The 26,276-nt window shown below is 43.8% G+C and overlaps 1 protein-coding gene across 1 annotated transcript in view; it reads right to left on the bottom strand.

Annotated features, from left to right (window-relative positions):
• SLC30A5 (solute carrier family 30 member 5) overlaps window positions 1-26,276 on the bottom strand; it is a 302,331-nt gene that overhangs the window by 29,853 nt on the left and 246,202 nt on the right. The window contains exon 12 of the mRNA XM_069223076.1: window positions 4,055-4,184. Coding sequence (XP_069079177.1) covers window positions 4,055-4,184 — 130 coding nt within the window. The remainder of the gene's footprint in view (window positions 1-4,054; window positions 4,185-26,276) is intronic.

Genomic DNA, 26,276 nt, shown 5'->3' with positions numbered 1-26,276 from the left:
AGAAATTTGGGTAAGGAGTGACAAAGAGAGTGCTTGCAGTTTGTGGACTCTCCTGCCCGATGTTATGGCCATCAGAAAAGCCGTTTTGATGGTGAATAAGTGAATTTGGAAGTTGTGCAGGGGCTTAAGGTAGTGCACATGAGAAATGTTAAGATCAGATTGCAATTCCATTAGGGCATGATGAATGATCTAGAAGGGAACAGATGTTGAAGCCCCTTAGGAAACTGAATCACAACATGTAACTTAAACAAAGAAGGTTGGTCTGGTAGCTGCAAGAAAGTGGATATGACCGACAAGTGCCATGAGTTGAGCCCTTATGGGCAACAGAAAGAATAAACTTTGAAAAGGGATGCAGAAAGAGGGTCAATGTCCTTGCACACCATGTCACAAATTTGTCCTAAAGGCAGGTGTATACTGTCTTGATGGAGGGACACCTTCCTTACTGAAGTGAAGTAATATGGGGCCACCTTTCCACTCTAAGCAGCGGTAAGAGCAGAATTTCTCTTGCCCCGTTAACACTACCTTTTCAACTCAATTCACTTTTCAGTGTCCATTTTTAAGGCAAACCTTTCCATGCACTGCATGAATACGTCTAGAAATACTTGCTCCTTTAGTTAGTCAGCTCTACCAGTACATTTGAGACAACCATTCTACATATCGCCGTATGCTGACACACAGGTCACATGGCTCTTGTGTAGATGTGGCTTAATTATGCGCTGCCAGACGAGGCCACTTACCTATAACCTTGACTCACACCCAGTTAACCCCATTGTGTGATCCTGGACAAGTGTTTCATTTTCCCGGCCCTACATTTCTCGATCTCCCAAAATTGGTACCACTTAGTTATAGCTAATCCCCTTTACTAAGCAGTACCTAAAACAATAGTGTGTTGATAAAACAAAACATTAGCACTGGGTTTAATGATAACTTAATTAGTGTTTGCATGGGGTTTGGAGGACAAAATAGAGACTTGCTCATCTTTGTTGCGGTTAGATAAAAATGTGGGATACAAGGACTACTGTTGGCAATCTGGATGAGGGTTGTGGCTGTCCCAGGGAAATGCAGGAGCTCCGTCATATTCTCTTAGTTCACTAAGGAAATGAAGGGGGCCAGGAAGCGTCATGAAAGCCCCAATGTGCGGGCCGCTGCTGTGGGTGTTCTGTAAAGCTGACATGCCATTGAGCTCCATCATGCTCATCTTCTCCACGGAGACCTGAAGTGGCCCTGTTTTAGTCCCTGGGAGGGGCTGAGGTTGCCTATTCTGCAGCAGATGTTAACGGATCTCTCTTGCCCCAACTCTGAAAGACATCATGCTCATCCCTGGCACCTCAACGCTTCCTTAAAGGTATGCTTTGCGGCTCACAGAAATGCATCTAAAACCCCTCAATGTGTCAAATGCAAGGTTCAGTGGACAGTTAATTAAGTTCAACGCTGGCTATCTTTGTTAAATATACCAGCACAAAACATGTGTGCAAAGGTAGACTCTGCATTGTCCCTAATTGTTACCAAAACTGCATCCTCTAAATGACCTTTCACTTCTGCCCATGCCTCAAGAGGTGCTCCTCGAGTGGACGTGCACGTGTAATCAGGCATAAGGCACAACTGCTATGCATGAGGTCATCATTCCCAATAGTTTGATCACAGTTCAGACAGTGATGAGACGGTGTGTCTAAAAAATGAGGTAGTAGCTTTTTGAATGCCATCCCACTCTGTTCATTGGGGTATACTTTCCTTACTACGACATTTAGAACAAATCCCAGCAAGGGCCTGCTTGGGTTAAAGGAGCAACTTTTTATTGCATGGCGGGTGAACCCTAGCTTGTGAAGTAGGCACACTGTTTCTGTGTGCTAGGCATTGACGTTTGCTGCTGCTCTTGTTCAGCCAATTGTCTCAGTATGGAAAGACATCCATCGTGTTTCGGTGCAGATGCACTGCTACTAAGCGCCGGCCATTTTAAAAGCCTCTTGAAACCAATCATCTGTCTGGAGCATCTAGGGCATTGATAAATATCTGTACAAAGTCATGAACAACCTCCAGAGGAACACCTCTCTCTCTCCAATGCAGAATGAGACAGAAGGTGTAGTGGTGTAGGGCAGCACCAATCCTGGATTAACTGGTGGAATCAACTTGAAGGCGATTTTCATTAATTCTTTACTAGTGTAAATATCTGGAGATATGTGCTCCTCTGGAGCTTGCTCTTGATTTTTTGAAGATACTGATGCTCTAACTGCTTTATACAAACAACACTGATCCTGATGAGACCCTACAGTTAAGACAGGTTTGAAACGTCAACACCACATTCCACAGCCTACAGAATCACAAGTAGGGAATACATGAATTTATATAATCTTCTAAAACGAACTGTGTTCCATACTGTTGATAACCAGGAATATGAACAGTGTATTTTGTATTACTCTTGAATCTTCAACACCAGCTCAGTTCAAATATGACCATGTGCAAGTGGAAACTTTCACCTTGCTCACCACTTCTACTGGAAATCCTACATGGGTACCTCACTGAGTGTTTAAGGGTGTTGTGTAATGTCATGCTAAGTGCATTGTTGTCCAAAAGTACTCTTGGGCAGAAGTACGCGTTACGGTTTGGGGATAAATGAAACATGGCAACTGTGCAGCTGCTTCACTGTCACCCCAATGACATACATTAAAGCTCACAAAAACACCACTAAAGCACTACATGTCGATGGTGCAACTATATGTACAATGGAAGATGTGAACTATTTCAGTACTCTTATCTCAAAACAATGTCGCTGGAGCTAACAGTCTCCTAAGTGACTTTCAGTCAATACGCGAGTCTGGGTGTTTGCTCTTATTTTATATATATTGAGAAAATGACAGAGGTTACCACAATCTACACACTTGTCTTTGAGTTTAAAGTAAACACAGAAAATGTAGTTAACGCTGACCAGTAGCCTTTAATATTAATGCCTAAATGTTGTTAATATTTGGCACAAGTGAATTCGGACCTGATAATTCTCGCATCTGGTGCCTAATCTAATTCATGGGTCCCACTCTGTAACTCTGGGCAACAGCTTGCTTAATCTCCACAACGGCCCCAACAGCGCTGGGATGCCTGGCTTCACCTTGAAGGTTGCCCAGGAGTGGGCACCTCACAGGGAAAAGCCAGGAGGGGTTCCACAGCGGTATGCGTACAGCGCCTTGAGACCCTAACGGGTGAGTAGTGCGCTATACAAGTGCGAAGTTTACAGTTTACAGTTTATCTGATGTCTGCACTACAAAGATTACCTTTGCAAAGTCCTAGGTTGTGAAGAAGGTTTTAATCTAATGATCCTAACACTTCATGATAGACTACATGACTGGAATGCTTCTACCTGAAAATAACTGGACACATCAAGAAATACTTAAATCACTCCCAATTTTGCAGGGTCCAGGGGAGAACAGAACATTCTCATTGGCTGACCTAGTATTTCTGGATAGAATATACGACTTAACAGGCTAGTGTCTTACTACTTCAAAGGGAATATAAGAAGCTATATGCAATAGTCTACTTACATTTGACAAGAACCTTTGTAATGCAAAGAACCAATCATATTCAAGTACAAATATCCAACTGAGGATTGAGAATTACATGTTCAGCTCTTTTAGCAGTTCATACAAAAAAGTCACATAATATATGGACAGTTTCCTGCTAGAATTATATATGACGCTATACAGAACTGCAAATTCTAAATTTATTTTTAAAAAAAATTGACTTCCAAAAGATTATGTAGAGTTGAAAGTATTGGTTCTATAAGGTTTCTGGTCCTTCAAAGAGTTGTTCCCCTCCAGGAAATACATCTAAAGTTTTCAATAAAAGAAGCAGCATGTTAACCACCTCAAGACAACCACATACACCAACTTCCAAAGTAGAAAGAGTAGTAAAACTGTAGCATTATTTTCTTTTGCAGAGCTTTGACCATTGGAGATGGCATTTAACATAGTTCAATTACAAAGTAGTAGTATAATGTGAAAGCAACATATTGTAGTATAATAGTTCCAAGCATAAAACAAAAAAACAGAAGGTAATCAAAGCTTACTGTTAACATAGCTGTATCTATTTCCGGAGGGTCAAGTATTCTGGCCACAGCCTCAATGAATACGAAGAAAGCTATCACCACTAGAAAAAGACCATTGATAAATCCAGAGAGAATTTCCACACGACCGTATCTAAAAACACAAATAAAACATTAAAGTGGATAAGTAACTAACACACAACACATGTATTTTTGAATTTTGAGCATTAGAAAAACTTCACCTGTAAGTGACTAACACTCTTGCTCCATAACCTCTTTTTGATTAGAGGTACGTAGGAAGTCCTAGCATCTAGCATCACGGGTTAACTAAAAAAAAAAAAAACTCTCCTCCAGCAGCCCTACAAATGCTTGCTATCTTTTTTTTTTTTTACAGCAAATACACATCTTGGAACTTTTTGCTACATCAGGACCTACTGTCCATTCTCTCATCCCACTGATCACCCCCCCAAGTCCCGTTCTGCACCTAGAATCCCTCAACATCATTCACTCCCTAGGAAACACCAGATTAACCACGTCCTGCCACCCAAAGCCCACCAATTAACACAAAAGACCCCTGCATCTTAAGTGAAGAGCCAGCCACAGCTTCCTTGACTACTGTTGAAACTGCCAACTTTACCCCCATTTTTTCACCTCCTCTATGCAACATCAGTTACCATGGCCCCATACTGAAGCAAGCAATGGCAAAGCCAATAGGTCTCACTTTAGGGACATACTGACTTTGCTAATGGCTTTTAATGATGCTGTACACCAAGTGTACTTGCAACTATTTTCCCAGGGGCAAAAAAGTATGACCTGTGGTGTGGTTAAGGGCTGCAATGATGCTAGCAGCGTCAGGGGAGAGGTAGATGTAAATTGAGCGTAGGTTTAGTGAAGCATGTACATGGTGTGGACGGTAAGTCGTGGAGTTATTTTGAGGGGTTCATTCCATACTGCCCTCTACATTATGCCCTTAGACTTTAGAAGAGATACAGATTTGACAATACAGTGTTATTTTGTATCTTAGCTGCTATCCATCTACCTCACACTGGAATAAGCCTTCTCTGCTGGCCATCTCTACTCTTAGCAAGTCAATTGTGCAAAGGAATTATCTTGATTATTCAATTGGAATGAAATAGAATCTTAGGCCTCACAATCTCCCTAACGTTTCAGTATTTTATCTGTAAACATTAGGAGTACTTAGAGAAAGGCACAGTTAATGCAGCAAGTGCTACACAATATCTCAGACAAAGACCCCCTGCTTTGCTGATACCTGTGCTATAAGTGTTGTTAGTGAAAGAAGCATGCTGGGTGGTTCTTCTAATTGTTGCTGGTAATGTTCAAGCACAAATGTTGCTTATTGCTTTTGTTTATATCACTGTGTACTTTAGGATTCTCGTGCAAAGGCATCTGAATGTGCCCCTGGGTCTTATTAACATCTGTTATAATATTTTGTGAATTGCATATGTTAATGCAGTAATCTGTATGTGTGCTTCGCTAATCAAGACTAGTCTTTTCAGCACGTGTTAACACTCAATACTGAAGTAAAATTTGAGAAGTGCGCGCCAGATATTTGAGCAAATGCTATTTAAATTACAGTATGCTGCTTCCTTCAAGACCTGCGTAGAGACAGATTGTTGAAAGGAAGTGTACCAACGAGGGCTCATGTGTGAATGACAATTCACAATTGGCGTGTGCCAGTGGTGCTGGAATAATTTTCAGGGAGGGGGTGCTGCTATTAATGTTACCTCACTGAAGTCATAGGGATTGTGAGTATTTCATGCATCACACAGAGGACAAGTGCAGCAATTGTATTGGGCAGGGGAGGTGTGGTAAAGGGTGTGTTATGTGGCTGGTGGTACATTTTGGATCACACAGTCGCAAATACATTAGTACAGCATGGTGTGATAGTGCACTGCCATTTACAGACAACTCGTTTTCCATTGACATGAAGAGTAACTCTGCACAGACATACAGTTTTACTGGTAAAACCATGCAGTACACAAATAATAATGTGTGGAAATTGGGTTTCAGCAAATATTTCATTTACACATCACCCACCAAGTGTACTGATTTGGTTTGTGTCTACTAAAAACTTTGTTTCCACCACACTTCAGAATTTTTAAAAAGTGATTTATTTGTTCTCTCCTAACTACGGATACATTCAGAAATTTTCTGTTAATTTACAGGTATTTAAAGGTTGTTATCTGCTAGAAAAAGGACACCCTATAGCCTTTCCTGTCTCCCTCTATGGATCCAGCAAGATTGTTGCATAGTTCTCTTTTCAAAATCCTCTCATTTTGCAGTCAGAGAAAGAAAAGTAAACATCAACCTCCCTTTCAAATGAAAAACAATAGAATTTTTTGACAAAAAAGTATTGCCTGATATTTGACGACTCTCTTTGAAGGCACATCAAATGTGCCAGAACAAAAACAGAACTTAAAGGGCTCTTTACTGCCTGCTGGACTCCAGTATGGTCACGGACATGAATCAGTGGTGCCAAAGATAAGCAGAACCAGTGGTGCCAAAAATAAGCAGAATCAGTCATGCAGACTGCTTGAGCACAGTTGGGTGGAATGTGGAGAGTGGACAGAAACTTGAAGTTGCGTGCTGTGAGTGGAGGGTTGGATATTTTCGCCAAAAGTGTAGCAATGCACATAGGATGTAGGAAACCTTTTCAAATAATACATTAAGCTTGTTACAAACCAGCGAGCTGCAGCAGCTACTCCGTGAAATAGCAAACAAAGTAGACAGCAGAAAACACAAGAACTCTCACAGAGCGCATCACAAAAAGAAATAAAGATTTCCTAGAAAGCGTGCACTCTTGGAAGAATACAAGGAGCCAGTCAAAGAGGTGAATGCTCCACCGGAGGGACATAAACATGCTGGATGCCTAAGAGAAATAAAGGTAGAGAATAGAAAGCAAGCAAATGTGAGTTCCAAAACACAAAAGCCAGTGGTAAGCGATGAGCGTGAATGAATTCGTAGGTAAACTTTCAGCATCTCCCCAACATGTCTTTGCAAACAGACAGTTGCGCTGTCTGATAGGCTGGGACCTAAAAATATGGGTAAAGCTGCCTAATCATAGTTCCACAAGGAGATTAAACAGTGATACCCTAAAACAATAGACCAAAATCTTACATTTAATTTGAATAACATTACATGCTGCTTCCTCTGGATAAATTGATTGTATGCTCTAAAAGGTGTGAGGGCGTTTACACCAGTTTTCGATGGTATGAAGGGGTTTCATGTGTATGTCAGATGCCAGGTGGGTTGCGTGTCCGAAGCTGCTAGAATAGAGGGGAGGGATCATTGCCACTAATGCCTCCCACTTCAGCTGCATCTTCCAGTCGATGAAGAGTAGCTGCTGCTGCACAATGGGCTCCGTCATCAATGGCCATACGACCCTTAACCTGAAGGATACACATACCGTGGAGCCTTTGCACTGAGCATGTTCCTCCACTTGCATGAGAGATTGTGCAATTTGATGTTTTTTAAAACATATATCTTCATTGAGTTTTTTGCCTGATCACCAGTCTCCAAGATTCATAGATTCAAGACTGTAACAATCCATGAACAGACTCCCCCTCCCCAGTCGACCCATTAACAAACACTGGCTACAATGACAAACAACATTCTGCAGTTCTGTTCGATCACGTACTGCATGCTGAGTGGGATTGTGGCTGCACGGACAGTGCCACTTGCTTTGCATAAGCTCCCCCTTTCTACTCATCCCGCCGGTCCAAGTCGCTAGCCTATACCTATGATTCCTCTCATCTGGTATCTGTCTTCTTACCCAGGTTCCATAAGCTTATTCAGAACACATCTTAGAAGTCAAAAGGAGGGTAACACAAACACTATTTCGGATATATCCCACAGCTTATTTCCAATCAAATGATGTACTCATGTCTGCCAACAAGTGGGCAGAGCAAATTCCCCTTTTTCTGTAGTACTCCTGAAAGTGCTTTTTTATGTTGGTCACATAGGTCAAGCTACACCATCAAGCCATATATTCACTGTCAATCTAGACCTAAAAAGCTCTATCTTCTAATAGGTTTAAAGGGCAAATTCCACTACTGAAAACAACATTTTGATAGACTGACATGCATACTTGGCAGATTAGCAAGTATGGGTCAGAAAAGGAACAATCAGTCTCTGTGCATGCAAAGGGGAAAGACTTTCTGAAGGGAAGGCTTACTTTGTTCAGCATTAGGGCTAAATGTGTTTGGGTGACTTTGATCGAGCATTGTTGTGGGATGTATTAAAAGATTATAAAATCCCTGATAATCTGTTTTTAATTTTACAGGAACTCCACATGGATAATCGGGCCCAAGTTAAACTGGATAGTGAAGGATCCCTTTCAAAGCAAATAAAAGTAAGAAATGGTCTAAGGCAAGGGTGTGTGTTGGCACCAACACTGTTTTCCCTGTTCCTTGCAGATCTCCCGTAGGCCCTAAGCCAATAAAATGTGTTTACCATTCATTTTAGGGCCAAACACATTAGTTGTCTTTTGTATGCAGACGACCTAGTGATTTTTGTTTTGACAGGAATTGGGCTTCAAAGGAAATTAGATGTTTTCTGAGTTTATTGCAAGGTGGAAAAAACTAAAAATAAACATGGAGAAAACTAAAGTGCTCCAGATAGGGAGGCAAAGGGGAAGAATGTCTCGGTAATTAACAAGATTAAGTTGGAGAGAGTTAATAAATACAAATATTTAGGGGTATGGTTCTCCCATAATTTAGGGTGGAAGGATCATTTTCACCGCAACACAAATCAAAGCACTTACGACAGTAGGGTGGGGGGGTCTAAAGCAATTTGATAACCAATAGGGGGTGGCCTTCGTGCCGCCCAGTGTTAAAGGCCTACCAAGCCAGGATAAGGCCCAAGTTTCTGTATGGCGGTGAGGTGATCAGTCTGGAGGGTAAAAAGAGTTGGGAACTCGAGGAAGGAACGTGCCTAAAAAAGTTCCTTCCTTCCCCCCCCTCCGTGTTGCAGGCAGTTAGATTGGAAATGGTTTTACCAGGGTGGATGTTTCTAGCACAGGCTGAGGTAACATTTTGGTCAAGAATTCATAGTACGGAACACCCTAAAGTCTCCCTCCTATGCAAAAAAGAGATATTACACAGTGAATTGCATTGGGCCCGTGCAGTTCGAGCTAGGAATCGAAATATGTGCCAGAAAATTTAAAATAAGTGCTGTAGAGGGCATCGACCAGTTAGGAGTGAGTAAGGCAGAGCTGAAAAAAGTCATACGGCAGGTTTCGAGGGATGTGGATCTCACCTACCTGGGGAAAAAGCAATCTGTCTCCCACTTTTTAAGTTTATGGACAAATGGAGAGACCTTCTTTATTTAATATTGCTGAATATTAAGATGTGCCACAGTCTGCTCAGATTTAGATGTGGATTAAATCAAGTTGTAATATCAGGGAATCAGGGCATTCTCCTAAACGAGGAGAAAATATGTCAATGTGGTCTCAATGCACGTCCTGATGGATTGTCTATGGTTTATAGCCCAAAGGAAGATCTTTTTTAAAACCTGTGTTTTTAAAATATGATATTAGGGATAGGGGACATGTTATTAAATTATTGGTTGAAATGAGATATTTTGATGTGACGTGTGCCTTGGGACGATATTTAATATCTGTGGATAAACAGTTACAGTCAAACGCCAATAAGATAAGTAATTAGTGTGGAGCCCTTCCTTTAAGAAACCGGGATGTTTTAGAATATATTTAGTTTATATTTAAATGTTCAGATTTTACTGTTTTAAAGCTACATTTATTTTAATCAATTGATTGGAATTGTGTGTGTTTTGTTTTTGGAAATTGTTTTAATGACTACGGTCAAAATAAACATGTGTTTGACTGATATCAGAAAACAAGCAAGTAAACTAGTGTATTCCACAAAACCTAAACTGCAAAACAGCCAGTCCTAGCCTCTGCAAGAATGGATTTTATTTTCCTTTCAAACATAGGCAATATGAAAAATAACTGTCCAACATTAAAAATATAACAGCAGATAGGTTTGCCAGCATCCCCAGCACACAGCTCTGGCACTGAAGTGCATTCCTTGTTAGGTGGCTGTGCACATATGATCAGGCAACATTCAGTCAATTGCAATGCAAGACAGACATAGGATGCAGAGTGGGCTGACCCACTGTCCAATGTTGTATGGTGTGGTGGGCGGCAGCAACATGTGAACTGCACTTGAACAAAGCAATGAATGAAGAGGGATGGCAGAAGGTCTTACTATGCGAGTTGTAGCATACTTGGTTAGGTACTTGATTTCACGGTCAGCTAGACCATTATTTTCAGCTATTTTCAGTCTAATTTCAGGTAATGTTGCTGGTTCAGGCGTATCACACCAGTCAATCAAACGTGCACTGATACTCTGATTCCAGTACTGTCAGCTGACAGCAGATTGATGGTAACACTGTTTGGCTCTTGGAGATGTGGTATCCATGAACGACCAACTTGAATGCCTCTCACATCCAGCCCACCTCTGTAACTGGGCCATATTCAGTTTAAGGTATTATAGAATTTCTCGGCATAGCTCAGTACGGAGCAAAACATCTTTTAATTTGTCCAGGGTTAGGCGCCAGTGCAGGTACTAGTCCCGTATACCCGATAAGTCAAGCTGCAGCAGCACAGGAGCGTGATGGCTAGGCGGCAAATTTCTGTGGCCCATGTACTAACATCAGCAGACACAAAATCCAGTCATGACAACATGGCATGTACAGAACATATGAATGTGCTTTCTCGAATTACAGGGTGTTGGGAACGCCATGTGTCTTAAAGTACATGGTCTGGTATGATAAGAGTCTAGGGGTTCTAGCCAGCGTGGGCTTCCTTCAGTGTGTGATCTCTTTGTCTATTATAGTGTTGAAGTTTCCGCCCCAAAAGTAGGGACCTGGGGGAGGTGCTGAGTATTAACGCCCATACCAAAACAGTTAAATGAACTCAAAGAATAAGCAGTGATTAACATGAATGTGGGACAATGTAGTTTACGTCTTTTAGAGGCAATACCGGACACCCCTTGCTGGCTATCAAACCAGCAAACGCAAAAGGACAACAATTCTAGCCACACAGCTCTATGCGCTACAGCCACTAAAAGCGAATTAGTTGGCAGTCGTTCTACTCGATGTAATGAGTAGACCTCGATCTGTTCAGCCTCGATGGTTAGACTCCAGTGATGTGTATATTTGTCCATGTGAAGCAGCTGATTGGTATCCATTTTTGTTTAAGGCATATGCCCAGGCGTTACCCTCCTGTCCCTTGGAACCCGTTCACTGTTCTGAACTTCTACCAGTACCTTCTGTCCTTCTCAGTGATGTACACATGCATAACAAGTCATGTCAGGGTGTCCCATTTCTAAAGGAAATGTTGCTATCTTTGGTTGGCTTACTAAAAAAGGGAAACTCCGGCAATGTATCTTGCTTGATTTGAGAATCCTTGGAGGCGTCTATGCTAGTAGAAGCTACATGTGTACCACTCTCCCATCAAACACAGCATGTCTTCCATCATATTTGCACACACACATCAGCTAAGGTAACCCTTGTGTGACATGGAGATTATTGCTCAGGCTAAACCCTTCATATCACTCTTGTTATGTGTTGAACAGGCACCTATTAAAGGCCACAACTCCGATGTATTCAAGTTTACATTATAGCTGGGAACCAGTGAGAATTCTTCATTCTTTTTCATCCATCCTTCCACTGACTGAGAGAGATTTTTCAGTACAGGGAGGTGGTGGCCTGCATATGGCCAAACGTTATGTTCTGAAACACAGCCTCTTACCTGTTACTTTCATTGTTTTCATCTTGCCTGATGAGGATTGCCAGTGGCTACTAAAGTTTAATGAGAATACCATACAAACAGCACTATTGGCTCGCACCAAAACGTAGCGGGAAGACAACAGATAGCAGACCATTGCACACCAGAAACCTTCTGCCTCCGAGCACTCCGGGCGGATGGTAGCATCGGAAGGGAGAACCATGAAAAAGGAATACTTTAAATAACCAAGGTCAACCAGACTAATGTTAGATAGCTACAATAGGAAACCCTTTAAATCTTTTAGATATGGTGAGTTGTGTCGCATAGTTCATTAAAAAACCTTATGAATGAGGAAGAAGGCCTTAGGCATCTGACAAAAAGGCTGAAGTGGACAAGCTTACAAAGCCAGAACCTGGGTCCTTGATGATCTAAATCAGGTGTGACTGATTGTGATGACATTTGCTGTTGGTAGAGTCCACAGTGTTTTGACATTGCTTAAGAATGCTGGGCCAAACCACTGATCTGATGCATGAAATTATAACACTATTCAATGAAGTCAAATATCTGCTCACGCAAGTGAAATAACAGCAGTTGACTGGCCACCAGAGAATTATTGAGTTTTCCACATCGCTATCCGACTGTCTTCCCTTAGTTAAAAACAGTTTGATTGATGTAGATGATACTCAGTTTTAACCTATCAAGTGTTCAGGCTACGATCTTAGATATAAGTGTTGTAGGGCCTTGGGTTTCAGTATCCCACTTGAAATTTGCCCTCTGAATATAACATGTACATATTGGGTGTCTCTAATACAGATTTAGATCCCCTATTTCTGCTTATTGTTTTAATGGCATTATTTTTCTGGGTATGTTGCTTGCTTCAGTCATCGTGTTCGCCCTGCATGGCGATTAGGCCTAGGGCTTTCTCAAGGATGTAAAGCATCATAAGATCATGTCATTCTGAAAGCAAATAACTTATAAAATATGCAACATATGTGTGCATTGTGACTGTGAACAAAGTATGCAGTGAGTACTGCAGTAATGAAATCACACAGTGACAACAGATCTGCCAATCTGCTGTCAGCTGACAGTACTGGAATCAGAGTATCAGTGCACGTTTGATTGACTGGTGTGATACGCCTGAACCAGCAACATTACCTGAAATTAGACTGAAAATAGCTGAAAATAATGGTCTAGCTGACCGTGAAATCAAGTACCTAACCAAGTATGCTACAACTCGCAGCTATGACGAAGGTGAGTGCCCCGGTAGAACATCAGCGACCATGCTATGTAAATTCTGGGAGGAAGGTGACATACCACATTGTGGATGACGCTCGGGAGAAACACTTTATGGAAGATGCTATACTACACAGCTTCCACAAACATTACGGGCATCTCTATGACCAAAAGTTCTCCACTGATGCTCAACAAACTGCAGACTATTAGGTGATGCTGCTCTGGCATGGCTGAACGCGGCTGGACAGGAATATCTGTGTCAACCCTTTTTGGTGGAGGAGCTTGCAGAGGTCGTCTGTGGCCTACCAAGGGGCAAGGCTTGGAGGCTGGACATTTTGTCAGAATTCTATGAAGAGTATTGCAATATCCTTGCACCTCATCTCCTTGTATTACACGAGGATGCATACGAGAGAGGTACCCTTCCACCCACTCTGCACAAGGCTTTAGTATTTAATTTAATTAAACCCGGCAAACTGGCAGCAAATCTTGACTCTTACAGGTACCTGTCATTAATTCACTGTGATGCGAAAATACTGTTGAAAGTGATTGTTTACAAACTACTCACCCTGCTCTCAAAACTGGCCCTGCCAGATCTTTCTGGATTCATTCAGGGCTGCTCGATGGCATGTAGTATTTCCATGCTGTTTGCTACGATACACCAAAACAATCCTGAACTCAATGCATTATCCGTAATGCTGGATGCCACTAAGGGGTTTGATTCAGTGGAATGGTCGTATGCACTCACCATACTTAACCCCATGGGTCTGCCCCCCTCTCTTTGTCAAAATGATACATCTGCTGTACACGAACCTCACAACCCGATAGTCAATGGTTTAACCCCGACCAGATACCGATCAGGGGCAGTATGTCAAAGGGATGACCTTTTTGTCTGCTATTCTTTGTATTGCCTATTGAGACAACACTATAGTGCATATGCTCTCAGCTATACTGCCCACCCAGTGTTGGTTTCCCTATAAGCAGATAATATGATACTATGTCTTAGGACCCCAGTGCAATGCTCAAATACCATCCGGAGAGAGTTCATTAGGCTTGGAGGCCTAATCGGGGTCCAAATTAACTGGGGTAAATCAGCTGAGTTCCCGCTCACGGCCTCAACCACTGAGTGTGCACTGCATTTCCCACTAGCTTGAAATGAGGGATGAGTCAAACATCTGGGGATTTGGATACACCAAGACACGAATGTCATACTCAGAACTACAGCAGAGCCATCTCGGCCCTCGAGGACAGTGGACAGCGTGGTGCACTAGATTATGATTCCACTGTCAATGGCTGGTCATTTAGCATTCGGTCAAATTGTCGTTCTCCCTCAGTTCTTACATTTTTTTTTAACAAATATACCCATTCCCCTCAATAAGGATTTTTTTCCCCCAGACACTATACTTGTTCCTAATACGGCTGACCTAGGCTGGTAAACAGCCTTGTCTGACTTGCGAGACGCTGACACTACCTTACAATAAGGGGGGTTTGCAGCACCTGATTTCTACCTCCACCTCTATTATTTATGCACTCAAGCGCAACATGCATACTACTTGTACCACTCTCAACTTTAGCTACATAACCAAGCGATTGAAACTGATGATGTCTGGCCCACCCTGCTCCCGATGACACTGGCAAGTCCCTACACGCTCAAACAAAATAGATACAATATCGTGCACTGTGTGGGCATGGTACAGAATGTGTGACAGGAAGAACATCTGGCTTCTGTACTCTACCCCCTGCCGCGGCCTCCACCTCTGCCCTTGACAAGTGAATCAAATGCACGGGTTCAACTACTGGAGCTAAAGTGCTGGGGCCACCTCTAGCAAGCTGGCAGCTTTATTTATAAAGTCTCCTTTCCGGGCAATGACTGTCCCACGAAACTCAACGCCTTTCTTTACAACCATCTCAGAGCTACGATCAAAGCTCATACACCTACTTTTCAACGGAATCATTATCTTTCAAACCGCTACACGCATTGATAGCAGTCGGATCTGCCTAAGGATTAGCGACCCTCATCAACACAACATCAACACAAGCGGAGGCCCCCTTCGCATTTACAACTTCTAAAGCAAAATGGGACAAGGCACTACATACACACTTAACTGATTAAGAGTGGAAATTCTGCTGTATGCAAACATCTCACTAAACATCGAGTAGTAGGCTACGTATCATTTACTTGAAATACTTACACATTATATACTACGCCCGGTATTCTCTGCAAAATGGGCCTACAATCACTCTACCTGAATGAGATGTGGGGATCCAGAGGCGGACTTCCTCCATCTGGCGTGGCATTGCTCATCTGTACAACAATACTGAGATACTGTATACACTGCTACTATAGTTGGTGAGGTCATACCATTGGATCCCAAAACGTCATTGCTGGGCTAGGCGTCAGCAACTATCACACAGGCAACTTGACGACTGGTGTCCCTGATGTTACTGTTAGCAAAACACCAGGTTTCAAAACACTGGCTAGAGGTACGGTCTCCACATGCACAACTGGCTTTCATGCTTAGCCTACTGTAAAGAACACCTGCAAATGTATGGAGAAGCCCGTGCTTCCAAACCAATGTATTTATGGAGCCCACTCGGCCATTATCTTCTCGTGGGAGCTGGGGCTCCCAGGAGACCTCTGCCAGAAATATGGCTCCTGAGCCCCAGAGGGATGAATCTACCAATGCCCCCGAGGAGCCCCGAGCAGCCAGTGCAGTGTTGCCTAACATCATAACACCACTGGGCACTGTCATCCAGCAAAATATGGGAACTATCCAGGCCTGGCATGGTGTGACAATGTTTTCTAAGGTGGTGTTCTGTATCACTAATAATTGCTCTGGTGTATAGGTTGACTTTGCATGTAATGTATTTTTTTTTTTAAATCCTGCTTGCTTTTTCTGTTGGGGTTTGCTTCTGAGATTGTAAGAGAACCAATAAATAAAAAATTGTGTTAATCCCCCGCAAAACGTACACGAAATAAACAGTTATGGTTCACCACTATACTTTTATGATAGTGCCGCTGTTCAATGAATAACTGAAGGTTATCAATTAAATTAGATTACAGCTGCGCTTGGTGTTACTTTTCCTTTTTTTTACATGGTCCTCCTCACTTGCCCGCATTAAAAAAAAAACTGTTGGGTTAGGTGTTGCACCTTGAGTACACCTGTCCGAGAAAATCAGTAATATGAAATTCATGTGGTGTGTTTCGAAAATTAAATATTTAGTACTGTGGAAAATTCCCAACATCTTCAATACAGTTTGTAATAATGCTACTTTGCCAACTTCAATTAGACCTCGATCAATGGCTTCACTTTTACTTATCCAACAGGGGTAAGATGAATTCTGTCAAAATGAACAAGTCTCTTAAGATTATCTCTTCTAGATGCTTCATTTATTGTGGCTAATATAACACAATATCGTAATTGAAAACACTAAAAATAGGCTAATTGTTTTGGTTAAACACAGTTAACCCCTACCCAATCCATTGATACTGTGAAGTTATTTTCGATTTGAATTTCTTACACCCACTGAGCTTCGCAGTTGTCCAAAGAATGGTTTCAACATGTGGTGTCTCAGAGGATGGACAATCCTCCCACATTTTCCAAGAAACAGTGTCTTGACCAATAATCCCAAGTATTCATCAATGTACAGAGGGTTTGGACCATCCCCATATACATCACCCTTCTGAACACAATATAACATTCCATTCCTTTGCAGCAATGTTTCTTGGTGGGGACAGCCCACCAAGCATGGTCTCTTTTTGCATTCATTAGAGGCAAGGAACAAATAATCTAGGCGAGTCAAGAATTGCAAACTATGACTTCAAATGGATCGGGAATATGAGCATTTCTAAGAGTTTGTTACCCAGCCCATTAACAATGTCTAAATCAATCAATCAATCAATCATTAGATTTATAAAGCGCGCTATGTACCCGTCAGGGTTTCGAGGCGCTAGGGGAGGGAGGGGGGGGGGGGGTAGCTGCTATCGTTCGAAGAGCCATGTCTTGAGGAGTCTCCTGAAGGTGAGGGGGTCCTGGGTCTGGCGTAGCGAGGTCGGGAGTGAGTTCCAGGTCTTGGCGGCGAGGTAGGAGAAGGATCTGCCGCCAGAGGTCTTGTGCTGGATTCGGGGGACGATGGCGAGGTTGGCAGAGCGTAGTTGGCGTGAGGGAACGTAGAAGTTGAGTCTGGTGTTCAGGTAGGTGGGTCCGGTGTTGTGTAGTGCCTTGTGTGCGTAGGTGAGGAGTTTAAAGGTGATCCTCTTGTCTACGAGGAGCCAGTGGAGGTCCTTCAGGTGGTGGGAGATGTGACATCGGCGGGGTATATCGAGGATCAGGCGGGCGGATGCGTTCTGGATGCGTTGGAGTCGTTCGATGTCTTTAGTTGGGATGCCTGTGTAGAGTGCGTTGCCGTAGTCGAGTCTGCTACTGACGAGGGCTTGGGTCATCGTCTTTCTGGTTCCTGTTGGAATCCACTTGAAGATTCTGCGGAGCATGCGGAGGGTGTTGAAGCAGGAGGAGGAGACTGCGTTGACCTGTTTGGACATAGTGAGAGCTGAGTCGAGGATGACGCCGAGGTTTCGTGCGTGGCTGGCTGGGGTGGGTGGGGGGCCCAGGGCGGTGGGCCACCAAGAGTCATTCCAGGCCGATGGGGAGCGGCCGAGGATGAGGACTTCCGTCTTGTCGGAGTTTAGTTTCAGGCGGCTGTTGCTCATCCACTCGGCGATGGATTTCAGTCCCTCTTGGAGGTTGGCTTTGGCGGTGTGAGGATCTTTGGTCAGGGAGAGGACGAGCTGGGTGTTGTCGGCGTAGGAGAGGATGCTGAGGTTGTGCTGGCGGGCCAGTTGTGCGAGGGGGGCCATGTAGACGTTGAACAGCGTTGGGCTTAGCGAGGAGCCTTGGGGGACGCCGCAGATGAGGTTGGTGGCTTCGGAGCGGAAGGGTGAGAGTCGGACTCTCTGGGTTCTGCCGGAGAGAAAAGAGGAGATCCAGTTGAGGGCTTTGTCTTGGATACCGGCTTTGTGGAGGCGATTTAGTAGGGTGCGGTGGCAGACCGTGTCGAAGGCAGCGGAGAGGTCCAGGAGGATGAGGGCTGAAGTTTCGCCGTTGTCCATTTGTTGTCTGATGTCATCTGTGGCGGCGAGGAGTGCAGTCTCTGTGCTGTGGTTGCGTCTGAAACCGGATTGGGAAGGGTCTAGGATGGAGTTGTCTTCGAGGTAGTCGGAGAGCTGTGCGTTGACGATCTTCTCGATGACTTTCGCTGGGAAAGGGAGGAGGGAGATCGGACGGAAGTTTTTGAGATCGTTGAGGTCAGCCTTAGGTTTTTTGAGGAGGGGTTGGATTTCTGCGTGCTTCCAGCTGTCCGGGAAGGTAGCGGTGTTGAAGGAAAGGTTGATGATCTTGCGGAGTTTGGGGGCGATGGTGACGTCGGCTTTGTTGAAGACGTGATGTGGGCAGGGGTCTGAGGGGGATCCTGAGTGGATGGAGTTCATGGTCTTTAGGGTTTCCGCGTCATCTACGTGGGTCCAAGTGGTGAGGCGGTCGGCGTGGGAGGAGTTTTTGGGGGTGGGGTCGGGCGGAGGTGCGGTGTTGAAGCTGTCGTGGATGTCTGCGATTTTCTGGTAGAAGAAGGTGGAGAGATCTTCGCAGAGTTTCTGGGATGGTGGGACGTCGTTGATGCTGGCGTTGGGGTTGGAGAGCTCCTTCACGATGCAGAAGAGTTCCTTGCAGTCGTGTGCGTTGTTGTTAAGGTGTTCTGTGAAGTGGGAGCGTTTGGCGAGTCGGATCAGTTGGTGGTGTTCGCGGTTGGCTTCCTTGAGGGTAGCAAGGTTGTCGGTGTTCGCTCGAGGATCCATTTTTTCTTGAGTTTCTGGCAGGTGCGTTTGGAGGTGGTCAGTTCGTCTGTGAGCCAGGCTGTTTTTTTCTTTTCTTGGTTGACGGTGGGTCTCTTGAGTGGTGCTAGGATGTTGGCGCAGTTGAAGATCCATTGTTGGAGGTTGATGGCGGCGGCGGAGTCCGGGTCGGTGGGGTCGGGTGGTGTTTTTTTGGCGAGGGTGCTGGCTAGTTGGTCTTTGGTGATTTTTCCCCAGCGGCGGTGAGGCGGTAGTGGGGTACGGTGGTGTTCGGTGTTTTTCTTGAAATCTGTAAACATGCCCATAGGAAATGTACCCTTTCTGCAGGAGCACCTGGGACGTTTTTGCCTTTTTGCTGAATCGTATTTTTGCTGACTGTAGAACTCTGTGCACTCTAGCCCTACTAACCAGTGATAAAGTGCGTGTGCTCCTGCTTTCCACATGGTAAAAGTGGGGTACTTCTGATTGGCATATTTAACGTTCCTCTATGTCCATCGCATATGATATCCACAGTGTACTCAGGGCCTATAAGTTAAATGTTACGGGTTGTGGGGTTTGTTCTGGGTGTCACATACCCTTTATGATTGGGTTAAAGTCTAGTTTTCCCAATCGGCCTCAGTAAGTGAAGAAAATCTCCTTTTCCACGAGAAAATAAGTGTCATTAAGGAGGTTAGAGGTTCAACTGGACTTAGTAATATCTCTGTTAATACTCGGAATAGATAATTATATATCCGATACAATGTCGTTGTGTTCCAAAATCACTATTATTGAATAAAGGTTGCTGGCTCTAAGGTCGAGCTAGGTTTCAAAGAAAACACATCAGCCAACACGTTTCGCCCCTTTCTGGCGCGCAGGCCTGGGGCTTTCTCAAGGCTGATCAAATTGGTCAGGGTAGAAAGTAATGTGGTGTATATAAAGGAAAACAGTAATCACTGTTTGGGGATTGGGAAAAAAGGAAGTACAGTGATTCTGGGTACATATCATATTTACAGTAAGCACCCATGTGAAGCACATAGCAAATATAGTAACCTCAGATCAATGTTACGTATAGTCAGATGAATATAAATGCATAAAGCTGCTCGACACTAACCCCGCAGCCTGACAGTCAATAGCTTAACCCCTGACCAGATACTGATCTGGGACACTAAGCGGCAGGGACGCCTTCTTTGTCCGATTTTGTTTGTACTGGCTATTGAGACAACACTATGGTGCATATGCTCTCTGCTATACCACCCGCCCAGTGTTGATTTCCCTAAATGCAGATGATATGATCCTATATCTTAGAACCCTAGTGGAGGGCTAAAATGCCAAATAGCCAGATGACTATATGTTACGTAGATCTGCTGTTACTATGGGGGTTATTCTAACTTTGGAGGAGGTGTTAATCCGTCCCAAAAGTGACGGAAAAGTGACGGATTTACCACCAGCCGTATTACGAGTCCATTATATCCTATGGAACTCGTAATACGGCTGGTGGTATATCCGTCACTTTACCGTCACTTTTGGGACGGATTAACACTCCTCCAAAGTTAGAATAACCCCCTATATGTCTTGCTACGTGCCTCACATGGGTGCTTACTGTAAATATGTGAACCCAAAAATCACTGTACTTCCTTTTTCTCTCATTCCCCAAATGGCGAGTTCTTTCTTTCTTTATACAGACTACATCACTTTCTACCCTCACTAATTTCAGCAGCCTTGAGAAAGCCCTATAAGGTAAATGTCACCAGTAGAATGCAGCACTCATTGTGCCACCCACTGCAGTGGCAATGAAGACATGACTGCAGGTCTAACACCAGTAGCCTAATTGTTCAGGTTTAAATTGCAAATTCAACCTGTCAAAATAACCCCTTGACAAGCCTAAAACCCTCTTTATAAATATTTATAAGTCACCCCTAAGTAAGCCTTAGTGCCCATTATGGCAGGGTGCACAGTATTTAAAAGTAGGACATGTAAAGGTTAATGTTAAACCATTCCTTACAGTGACTAGCAATTCAAAGCTATTTTCAATGTAGTAAGGTAGGCTGTTCCACAGGAAAGGACTGGGATACAATATTAGGGTTAATAAATGTTATGTCTGCCTAGGAAACAGTACAAATTTAATTTTTAGACTTTCTGAAGTATTTATTACAAGCCCCGTTCTCTGGTGAAGTTGAATTTGTACTACATATTTTCGAAAGATGGTTTTTGAATAAGTCACCTTTGCCCTGCCTGAAGTCCCTGGAAGCTAAATCTGCATTCTGTTCTCCATTGTACCGGCCATTAAGTAGCACTTGAATTGGTGTGAACGTTCTCCCAGAACAGGGACAAAGAGCTTTGGGTACTGAAGGAAGCTGGTCTGGTGTGTGGTGGGTACCCAAGGTACTTACACTTTATACAAGGTCCAGGTCCAGGTGTCCCTGAAGTGTACACAGTGTCTAGAAGCCAGGCTCTCTAGAGGCAGCTGTGGATGAGCAGCCAAGGCGTATCTAGGAGACATGCCAAGTTTTGCAATACCATTGTAGTCATACAATACTTACACCTATGAAAGAAAACAGTTGTACAAAAGTAAAGGTACTTTATTTTCGGAACACAACACCACAAAATAGTAGAAGGGCAACCCCCCCAATAGGAGGTAAGTAATACACTAAATATATACACTAGCAATCAGAAATAGGCATAGAAAAGGTTAGAAAACGGTGCAAATAGCAATAACCTCTAGTGACCTTAGGGGGAGCCCAAACAGTATACTAAAAAAATGGAATGCAAACACAGGATCCCCACCTAGGTAAGTGGAATGGGTAGAGGGGAGCTGGGTACTAGAAAACCACAGAAGTAAGTAACACAACACCCCCCAGCTACCACGAAAGCAGGAGTACATCACTGGATTCTCCCCAAACCACCCAAAAGGAGGAAAAGAACAAAAAGAAGACACCCAGACAAGACTGCAAGAACCAGCAGTGGATTCCTGAAGAAAGAAGACCTGTGGAGAGAGAGGACCAAGTCCAAGAGTCACAGTGAAGTCCAGGAAGAGTAGGAGCTACTACCCACCCCAGCTGTACTTGCAGGAGTTGGTCGATGGTGATGAAGAACAGGTTAGAACTGCAGCCCTGGAGTTGGAGAAGAGATCCTGATGGATGCAGAAGATGTCCCACGCTGGATTGAAATTGCAGACGGGTGTCGGTGCAGGAATTCCACCAACAAGCCTTGGCAAAGGCAAACTCGCAGTTAGTGGAAAAGTGGTGCTGCCACTCAAAGTGGAGGTTGCAGGGGAATCCTGCTGGAGTCTTGCAAGCCGAATGTGAGGACCCACCCACAAGAGAGATCCTAAATAGCCCTGAAAGGGGGATTGGACACCTAGCCAGGTAAGTACCTATCAGGAGGGGGCTCTGATGTCAACTGCCTGGCCCGACCACTCAGATGCTCCCAGAGTTCCCTGCCAACCTTGGAAACAAGATGGCAGAACCATGGTACCCTTTGGAGGAGCAGCTCTGAGCACCACCCCTGGGTTGGTGATGGACAGGGTAGTGGTCACTTTCCTTTCCATTGTCCAGTTTTGCGCCAGATCAGAGACTGGGGGTCCCTGAAGCGGTGTGGACTGGTTTATGCACGGAGGGAACCAAATGTGGCCTTCAAAGCATACAACTGGCTGGGGGAGGCTACCCCTCCCAAGCAAGTCACACCTATTTCCCAAGGAAGAGGGTGTTACCTCCCTCTCCCAAAGGAAATCCTTTGTTCTGCCTTCCTGGGCTTAATCAGATCAAGCTGCAGGAGGGCAGAAACCTGCCTGAGGGGTGGCAGCAGCTTGGTCTGCCTGTAAAACCCTGTAAAACTGGTGGTAGCAATGCTGGGGGTCCTCTAAGGAGCTCCCAGAGTGCATGGAATCATACTTCCAGTACTTAAAACAGTACTGGGTATGATTCCGACATGTTTGATTACCAAACATGTCCAGGTTCGGAGTTACCTATGTCCAGTACACGTGTAAAATGGCATCCCCGCACTTACAAAGCCCAGTAAAATGGGCCTGGAACTTGTGGGGGCACCTCTGCTAGTGCAGGGGTTCCCTCACACATAGGTACTTGCACCCTGCCCTCTGGGCTAGGAGGGCATGCCATAAGGGTGACTTGCAGTGACCTGGTAGTGAAAGGGTGCATGCACCCTTTCATGCACGCTGCAATGGCAGGCCTGCAGAACACTTTGCATGGGCTCCCTATGGGTGGAATAGAACATGCTGCAACCCATAGGGATCCCCTGGTACCCAAATGCCCTGGGTACCTATGTACCACATACTAAAGACTTACACCGGGGTACCAGTATGCCAAACGTGGGTGAAAAAGGTTCCAAGAACCAAGTTTAAAGGAGAGAGCATAATCGCTGGGGTCATGGTTAGCAGGATCCCAGTGAACACAGTCAAACACACTAACAAACAGGCCAAAAAGTGGCGGTAACCATGCTAGAAAGAGGCTAATTTTCTACAGGTACGAGGAGGTACTGTTGTGCGTTTGAGAGGATGGCCTGTGGGCTGTGTCCAAGGTCTTGATTAACTTCAAAGAGGCCTACCCTGTCACACGCATATGTAGCGAACGCCAAGGCCTGCATCCTTCTTTTCTCTCTCCCCCCAAGACAGGCCTCATCACAGTGTGCCTCTCATCCACATCACACTGTCAGATTCTGCAGAACGTGTTTGACAGATTTGCTGGGGTTTTACATATGACACTAGGGATGCACTTCAAAGGACGAAAACAGAATGCAAAAACAACCTGTGTGCATTCACTGTTTGGTTGTTGAAATCTCAACCTTTTACTACCAGTTTTCTGTCTCCGAGTTTGCTCGGGGAACAAGGACAGCCTAAAAATTGATTTTATTGTTGGATATGGGAGGACACTGGGATTACCCTAGTGCACTCCATCCCACACACACCAAGCCCTCAGAGACCAAGTTTAGTGAGGCTGAAGGCTTTGGCCATCTTGAAAATGCCCAAGGTGGCTAAGGATAGCCCCTGGAACGTTTACCCCATTAGTTGTGGCGTCCCCAGGGGTCATTGCTACCCAGTGGCCTGTTCCGGGCATAAATGTGGCATCTCCAAAAATCCACTTCAGAATGCTCATGGACTGTGGAAGATCAGAAGAAGACTGAACCAGCTGTTAGAGACCTGAGAAAAGCCTAGAAGACTAACTCTTCTCTCCACTCGTGTACCTAGGACAAAGAAGTGGACTCCAAGGGTCATAAGACTGACCTCCTGTTAAAGCTAACCTCCTGTTAGAGGGAAAAAAACATGCTATAAAAGGCCTTTTCTAGCAACTTCCGAGCTGACCAGTGGCAACTGAACCTGGACTCGACCCTCCTGCTGGCCTCTACCTGCCTTGTTGTAGGCCTCTCTATTCCTGTGGTGGATTGGGTCTTAAAGGACTAAAGTCAGAACTAAAATATTTGACCAGAATGCTCCTGGTTACTGTATCCGACCCATGCTTCATTGAGTAACAGTTAAATTGTGCTTATGCCCTGTTCTTTTATTAGCATTTTGTGTTTCCTGGTTTTGTGCCCATTTAAAACTTTTAAACATTTATATCTTGTTCCCCTTTTGAATTTTTATTGTTTTTATAATTTTGGTGAGTACATTTTACTGTATTTTTTTTATTTAATTCGTTTTTTTGGATTTTTACTATTTGCATTTTGACGTTATAGCTGCTTTAGTACTGCATAAATACATTAAACATTTATTTAAAGTTAAGCCTGACTGCTCTATGCCATAGCTCCCAGGGGGTTAAGCTCAGGTATATTTAGTGACTTTAGTGGTTCACCCGGAAAAGGACTGTGATTATTACTTGAGGTTATCACCCCCCCCTCAACTAATAACCCAATTTCTGTACAAGAAGGTACCATTGTAATCTGGAACTAAACTCCTATTAAGGAGTTTACTTGAGTTGAGCTGTACCACGCTATATGCAAGATCTCTAAGAGGAGGAGAAGAAGGAGACTAGCTTGGATAGCTAACTCACTTGGATGCAAAGTGTCCTCCTCCTAAAAAAAAACAATTAGGGCTATTGACCCCTTAATCAATTATTCCAAAAGCACCCCTGTCTCCAACTGGGTAGGGTCTGGCATATCATTCCATACAATAATGTTTCTATTGGACTGCAGTCAAGTGAATGATTTCATGGCATTGCTTCTTGTGAATGTCTCAGAAGTTTGAGATAGCAATGAGATCTCAACAAAGGAAACCTTGGGGTTGAGTTACCTCTCTCAATGAACTTTCACTTCCAAAGGAAGCTTCCTTGGTCAGCTTACCCTGTCAACCAATCACGGATGTGGCAATTTGCCATATCTAAATCACTGATGCCGTGGCTTGAAGAGTGCCATGCCAGTTCCTCATCCATATAAAGTAGTGCTCCAATGTCATGTTTCGCCACAGCAATTCTATAAAACTTGGTTGATGGCTCTTCAGTCAGGACACAGGCACACTCATTAATAACCACATGTGGGAGTGTCAAATAGGTCCAGGCACTTGGGAAGGCAATGCTCTATTCTCCTTTATAGAGCAAACAGGTATCTGGGAAACCACCTCACAACATAGCCTACAATTCACATTCAATCCTCCTCCAGTCTCTCTTGAAACATACAAAGTATGCATCAAGAATTAATTTGGAACTGGACTCCTAAGAAACATGTTCTTTGTGAATTTCAAATGGCATTCTGAAGTAAACGCCTCACCTACATTCAATTGTGCATCTCTTTGAAGGTCACCTACATATAGATGAAAGTAATTCCACATCTATTTGAAGGACATGTTAGTGGAAACATAATTTGACCAGGCACAATGACTCCCTCCTGTTTTGAAGTCAGTGATACGGTTCAGCCCTTGTCAAGGGTGAGAAGTAATTATACCATGGCTCAATTTTATAAAGAAGATTATCAGAAACCTATAAGTACAGAAAGAACTGCAGCTGTCCCTCAAACAACAAAAATAATCATGATCTTTTCAAACGTAATTATTCAATCACTCAACACTTTGCTCAAGTTAGTCATACAGTTTCCAGCAACTATAAATCCCCGTGTAGTGTTTCAAGGCCAATATTTACCTGCCCAGGAGATGACTGCATAAACTAAATGATGCAATCTGTACAGATTTGTAGGTGATCTGCTACAATACTAAGCATGTATCACTCAATTTCGTCACTAACGTGAGACAGATCGAAATCATCAACAGGGTTCAATGGACTTCTGCATGTATACTAAAAAGATATAAAATTGACAATGATGTGCTACAATGTGTAAAAGAAATGTTACTATAACATATCTTCTTTTGTGCTGTCAGAGATCGTACCATTAGTAACAGGGCATGTGACTGACAGTGATTCTTGCTCTCACCAAGGGCATTCATCCATTGTTTCCAACATTTATACTGGAGGACAGAAAAGATC

The sequence above is a fragment of the Pleurodeles waltl genome, chromosome 1_1, assembly GCF_031143425.1.
Source record: "Pleurodeles waltl isolate 20211129_DDA chromosome 1_1, aPleWal1.hap1.20221129, whole genome shotgun sequence".
NCBI lineage: Eukaryota > Metazoa > Chordata > Amphibia > Caudata > Salamandridae > Pleurodeles > Pleurodeles waltl.
Note: the sequence above shows the minus strand (reverse complement) of the source record. Positions and strands in the feature narration are given on the sequence as shown.